Source organism: Microtus ochrogaster, chromosome 10, assembly GCF_000317375.1.
Source record: "Microtus ochrogaster isolate Prairie Vole_2 chromosome 10, MicOch1.0, whole genome shotgun sequence".
Taxonomy (NCBI): domain Eukaryota; kingdom Metazoa; phylum Chordata; class Mammalia; order Rodentia; family Cricetidae; genus Microtus; species Microtus ochrogaster.
Window position 1 is genome coordinate 32,603,054 of NC_022016.1, and position 7,020 is coordinate 32,610,073.

Consider the following 7,020-nt stretch of genomic DNA (forward strand, 5'->3'; position numbering starts at 1 on the left):
CCCCAAGAGGGTGGTGACCCACAAGTTGAGAACCACTTCTCTAAAAATCTAGAAGTACTAGATTTTACTTTAATATCTAGAGATATTAAAGGGTATTTAGAAAAGTGACTTATAAGCTAGTCTAAAAATGACTGTCTCCCGATGGAAAGGCCAACAAAGCTATGATTATTTAATCTATGAGGCTGGACGTCTCAGCTAGTCTTCTTTATACACTGGAATCCTAAAAAAGTAGACTCTAATACCAGTGAAAGAATTCTTCATCAGCAGGATAGCTGAACTTGCCAGTGACAGTGGGGGCAAGAAAGCAAAAGGCAAAAGCTTCCTTTTTCCATGGGCTGCCAGTAGAAGGGTTGGCCCAAATTTAGGGTGGGCCTTCTGATCTCCAGTGATGCAGATTTAGGGTAGGTCTTCTCCCCTCAAAAATTCCAATGAATCAAAACTCCTCATTTGTTTGCCCAGTTTCTAGGATTTTAATTGATTCCAAATGCAGTTAAGTTACAACCAAGGTTAGCCACCAAACTGCTGGTGGACTTTTCTCAGCATCCCGCTCTCCTGGCAGCTAGATCATGGAGTCCTGTTGGTTTTTCTCTAGCATGCCTGTTTATAAGGCTTCAATGTGTGGTTTTGCATCTGGAGTGTGTAAGCTCCCACCCTTCATATCTAAAACAAGTTTCTTTTTAATATCTCTAGATCCATTCTAGTACTTCTGGTTCTTTAGAGAAGTGGTTCTTAACTTGTGGGTCACCACCCTCTTGGGGGTGGAACAAACATTTCAAAGGGGTCACCTAAGACCATTGGAAATATCAGATATTTACATTATGTTTTATAAAGGTGTCCAAACTACACTTGTTAATGTCTTTCCTCCATTCTCTACCTGACATTGTAAGATCTTCTCTGACCAAAACCACTCAGAAGTTTTCCTGGCTGTTAGAATAAAAATCAACATTTAGTAAACACTGCCTGTGCTCTTTCTGATGGAGCTCAGAAGTATCAAGAGTGCTTAATTATGTCCTTTAAATACCATGCTTCATTCCTCAAGACATCTCTCCTTTTTGTCTTTTCAAGGATATTATATCCCCTTGACTAAGTATTTTTCACTTCATTAAATAAATGTCATTTACTCAGAGAAAATTTCCCAGAATCCTCATACAACCTTAGATATCTCTGATTAAAAGCCTTCTGCATTAATACTGCTTTACTATTTTAATCCCTGGCATTAACTTACACTGTGTTGGCTGGTTTTATGTTAATGTGACTCAAGCTAAATTCATTGTAGAAGGGGGAGTCTCAATTGAGAAAATGCCTACATAAGATAGGGCTGTAGGCAAGCCTGTAGGACTTTTTTAAACTAATGTTTGGCATGTGAGGGTCCATCTCATGTGGTTAGTGCAAATCCTGGGCTGGTGGTCCTGGATTCTATAAGAAAGCAGGCTGAATAATCCACGAGGACCAAGACAGAAAGAAGTATTCCTCCATGGCCTCTGCATCAGCTTCTGCTTCCAGGTTCTTGCCTCGAGTTTCTGTCATGACTTCCTTTGATGATGAATAGCCATATATAGGAGCATAAGCCAAATAAACCTTTTCATTACCAAGTCTCTTTAATCATGGTATTTCATCACTGTAAAGTAACTCTAAGACAGATGTCTAGTACTATGCTTCTCAAAGCAAACATCACAGGGTACTGATAATTATTTCAAAGAGTAATTAGAAAGCACATAAAATGCTGTTTTGTTGAATTAATAGATTTCAAATTCTGTGTTCAACTTATGACTTTATTTGATGACAATATAAAGTATTTATACTAATAAATTATAATCTTGGTCTGAAGCTTAGAAGCTATAGGCAAGATGCAATAGAAAAGAAAAGCTGACTTACATCCATTTTCCTAGGGTTGATGTGGGAAGATGAAAGGGAGCACAGTGCTTGGCTGTGTTTGGGGGCTGTGGTTACTTCCAATCAAAGCATCTAGAGTTAGTTTTTCCAAACGTGATTTTACCCGGTCTCTACTAGGACACACTATAAACCATCTTAAGGGTGCTTTCATTTAGGAAATGTGGTATCCAGCTCCCATTAATGGTGGCATTTCATGAAGGTATTGGCTTATAGGAGTGATGGATAAGTAAGGCATATAGGTGCCTTTAATACATCATAAATATTACAATGCATATATGAAAACACATGAAAGACTTACCATTTTCCTTAAAAATATGTTTGTGAATAGGAAATTTAGGGCGACTCATAAAGTTTTCTTCCAGTTGAGTAAAGGCTTCTTTGATTAAAGGCAGGCTGGTTATAATCACTGAAGACATGATCCCAAAATCCAGACTCATAACATCCCCATACTTCTTCACAAGCTGAAACATATTTCAATAGTTAGAGGTGGGTGTCTTCATATCTCTCTGTCCAGGGATGGAAGGCATATGTGTAGCAAATTGCAATCATATTGATAAGTCTTTATTTCCCTGTGAATGATACACCTTGGTATGTGGAAATGGTTTTGATTTTCTTTTCTTTGAAATGTCCTAAACTCAAATCAACTTTCAGAATGAGATTTACCAATACAAATTCATTAACAGGAATAAATGAGTGGATGATGTTATAGAGTGTATCCCTATATGAAGATTTTAGTACATAGATTTCAATAAATAAGCAAATTCTCTAACTCTGGCATTTTGCAGTCTAGGACAGGCAGAATAGCGTATGCCACCTGGTAAAGACCCAGGTGTGTCTGTGTGAGTCTGCTGTAGGTATCACAGAATAAGAAAAATTTTTTACATCATTTTATTCATTGTTATTTTTTTTGTGTGTGTGTGTGCGTGTGTGTGTGTGTGCGTGTGTGCGTGTGTGCATATGTTGTATGTGAAGGGTGGTGTTGTACATGAGTGTGTCAATGGACATCGTTGGGGAGTCTGTTCTCTCCTCTTACCATGTTTGTCCAGGTGACCAAATTCAGGTTACCAAATATTTCAGCAAGTGCCCTAACCCACTGAACAACCTCTATGACCTGCACGCATGAAATTCACAATAATTGAAAATAATCTGTTGATGGCTTTTGTTTAAATAGCTATGATAACAGAAGCAATAGCAAATTAACTGTGGCTCTTTAAATATTAGAATGTGATTTAGAAGAGGGCTCTGGTAATGGAAGCAACAAAAAGATGGAGGGGCAGAACTGAGAGACAGTGCTGATGGGCCCATGCAGCATTCATGTCCCCAAAATCCTGGCTGATGTGAAAAAACTCTACCCGGGTTCTCAGGGGTCTGCTCTGATAATATGTAAAAGACGAATAAAAGGAAAAGAAAGAAAACAGAATGAGCTTCAACTCATAGGAGATATCTGAACAGTGACTTGGAATATATTGAGTAATTTTATACATACAATGATCATATGAGGTATGCTTAGGGCCATTGTATGTTGGGGTCCCATTGTTACAGCTGGCTTGAAGTACATGCTAATATCTAAGTTGTGTATCACAGCCCACTTCAGTCTGACAAGACTTTCTCTTATTTATATAATATTCCTGTAATAGTTCTGTGAACTACTACAGAGAAAGCTAAGAGAGTATGATGTGGCAGGAAGTACAGCTCCTTCCTACGTGCTCAACAAGGAGCCCACCTTCTTCACTGTCCTTATCCTGTTTGCCATGATGTCACTTAAACTGATCTAAAATGTCCATCCCTTTACTTCACTAGACGCTTGTTAAACATTCTTTCTAGGCACAGCACAACTGGTGACATCATTCTATCAAAGGCTAGGCCCAGAGCTGCCCATCCATCTAGATTTCTTATGATATCAGAATTGATTAGCAAAATCCATAGGACTCATTGGACCATAGACTGTCCTGTCTTGTGCCTGTTATGCCAAGCATTTGTTTAGTGTTTCTTGAGTGAATGAGTCTGTGAATAAATATATCTAGTTATTAAAGGCCAGTATATTGTATTAGAATATATGTTTTAAGTTATTGTATTGAGTTAAATCATATATGTTCAAGCCCTTATTTTGTCACTATCCCAATGAGCAACCTGGGGAAATCAGATTCCCCCTTTCCTTGACAGCTGAAAATGCAATTCTAAGAGGTGATTGCTAATTGCTCCATGTGTGCTTATCATGGAGTCTGAATGAAGGGGGGCATAAACCCCAAAGGGAAATCCATGCATCAGTTTGTGAATTATTTAAAAAAGCAAGATTAAAATTTAAGTATTCCTAAGTTATATCATTTAACTTCATTTGTTCATAACAAGATATCAAAATGTAAACCTATAGGAAATACAAAATAAAGAAATAAAAAAATTATTGAACTGGTTAATGTTTCCAGCCTCAGTGTCACCATGCCCTATTACTGTGACATCAGACATATCACCCAACCTCATATGACTGTGTAGCAAGACATAGAGCAAATATTTTAACCCTGACAAGATAAAATAAAAACATTTCTTTTTACTATTGCAACATATGCTATCATTTGCCAGAAGCAAAACTCCAACCAAAGTTTACTCTCTTTTGCCAAAATATGAGAAAAATGAGGCTCAACAGGTCAGAAATCTTTTTAACAATTTTGCTTATAAAGTCAAGCACCATTACGATAGGACCCTACAGAGGGTTACAGTGGTGGGATTCATCTATGACATCTTGTCACTTGCTATGTGTCTCTTGGGCTGAGCCTGTGAGGTGAACTGTGACTTCTCCAGCTGAATTGCTATGGAGAGAATTCTGCTTCCCACCCTTCTTTTCCAGCAATAAATACATCCCTTCCCTATGAGACAATTATGGGAAGATCACTGGTGTTCATTCTCCTATAGTGAGTTGCAGCTGCACTATACTAATGGGGCCCTGAAATTTGCAGCCATCTTCCTTCTTGCCAGTTCATGCTGCTGAGATTGAGGAGGCTGACGTGGCAAGCACAAACTGTGGTTCTTCTGATTCATAAAATTTATTCTGAAATTTCCATTTGAAATGCCATTCACAAAAGTGAGTACTCTGAGCCTCTAAAGCTACCTTTACAAGTAAAATATGGACTTAATGTGTGCATCAGTCTTACAGCACACTACACAAAATGCCCAGTCTGACATTGCTTCGTTCATTCACTAAGACCCAAGAGAACCTCAGTTTTCTTGAGATGGCACAGATGTTGGTAAGATGAAAAAAAAATATTTCCAACAGGTTATTACAAAATTATTCCAAATCTTAACAGAGAAAAGAAAGATAAGAAGAAAAGGCATGATTTGAGGAGAGAAAGCTGCCATGGCCTCTGTGGAGATCTGCACAGCAGAGCTTGGCAGAGAAGCAGTGCAGAGGGGAGAGGCAGCTCTCCCATGCACAGCACAGAGAAAGCCGATGGCAAACAGCAAGACCCAGCACCATAGATGTCATGGCTGTGCACCAAAGTCCTGAAAACAGGAATACGTGTAGATGAGAAAACACCTGAAAAATGGTGGAAACTTCCTAGTCTTGGAAGATCAAAACCAAAAATGAAAGAATGGAAACAGCAAATAGACAACCGCAAAAATTAAACATTTTGTTTAATGCTTATATATAAGTTGTAAACAGATGCATCCCAATTAATGATGAAACTTGAATAATAAAAACATGCCCAAGTATACGCAATCCAGACAAATGCAATTCTAGTATCATGCATAGGTAAAAATAAAAGAACTGAAAGGCATACGCCTTTCACATACTGACCAAAAGGGGGCTTGCAGTGTTTAAGACATCAGAGAAAATTCAGGCAAAACAAATTTACTCTGGATAAAGAGGGATATTACATGGTCACATGGCTAAGGATTCAAACGACCTGGCAATCTTAAATATGCACTGTGTATACAGAACAGATTTCCCAACTTAATGGGAGAGCTTGCAGAACTGAGTGAAGAAATGGGCACTCTCCTGGCGGAGCTAGATAGAGACTTGATTGTGGCTTTCTTAGTAACTGACAGCATCAGTAGTAAGCGAGGGTGTAAAAAAGCCTGAGGCTTAGTAAAAGAGAGCTAACACCTGAATAGCTTCAGTCTTCAGTCAATCTCTCTTCCTCTCTCTGTCTGTCTCTCTCTCTAGGTTTCTCTGTGTAGCCATAGCTGCCTTGAAACTCGGTCTGTACTCTAGGCAGGCATCAAATTTATAGAGATTCGCCACCACTGCCCTGTTGATCTGCATATTTCTTAAAAGAGCATGTTTAGAAGTTAATTATTTGCCTTAAAATTCGCAACCGTGAGCATAAGCCTTTAAGCTAGGCCCACCCCACCCCCACCCATGTTCCCGGATGTCACCAGTCTAGCATTAGGATTATGTCACTGCACCCCCAGGCAACACTGTCCCTTCCTACCTGCTGCACTGCCAGATGTGGTTGTTCCAAGTCCAATTGCAACATGTTGCCCACAAAGGGCAGACGTCGTGGCCCTGGTGGATAGTTTTTTGGGCGCCTGCTTTTGAGGTAGTCAGCCAGGAACAAGAAGGTGACAGCAGCCAGCAGCAGGGTCCTGAGATGGAGCGCTGCCCAGATGGCGGCCACAAGGGAGACCGCCGCTGCAAGCATGGTTGTTATCCCAGGGACTCTTCAGAGGAATGAGGGTCTGAGCTGAGGCTCAGGGCTCCTCGTTTTATAGAGATCTCAGCTAAATCTGTTCCTGTCTCCTACCAATCACACCCCTCCGTTCAACTTGGAGGCCATAGGACCCAGAGAGCACAGACGCCCCGCACTCACAGCCCCAGCCTTCCCTCGCTGAGCAGAGGTCTTAACCACGCCTTCCAATTAGCACATGGCCCTATCCCTTATGCTCAGAACTCTCAGCCCTGCCCCCTTACAAGCTTAACCAGACAAGACAGACATTTGGAGTTGTGGCTTTTCCCTTCAAATGACAGTCACACTACGAGCTAAAAAGAATTTGGGTTTAATTTGGTCTTTATAACTTGCACTTACTTATAAACTGCGTTGGTATTATGTACATGATATAAAAAGCAAGTACCCGTAGAAAGTACATAGATACACATAGCTGTAACTGAAGGTGGATTACTTGTTCTAAAAT

At 39.9% G+C, this 7,020-nt stretch overlaps 1 protein-coding gene across 2 annotated transcripts in view; it reads right to left on the reverse strand.

The window, feature by feature from the left end:
* The window catches only part of LOC101980149 (cytochrome P450 2J3-like), a 30,705-nt gene extending 23,978 nt beyond the window's left edge, over positions 1-6,727 (reverse strand). For both annotated transcript variants that reach the window (XM_005352747.3, XM_026782047.1), the window contains exons 1-2: positions 6,321-6,727; positions 2,192-2,354 (exon numbers count right to left, since the gene is read on the reverse strand). In XM_005352747.3, the coding sequence (XP_005352804.1) occupies positions 2,192-2,354; positions 6,321-6,530 (373 nt within the window). In that variant the 5' untranslated portion in view covers positions 6,531-6,727. The remainder of the gene's footprint in view (positions 1-2,191; positions 2,355-6,320) is intronic.
* Positions 6,728-7,020: the final 293 nt, after the last annotated feature.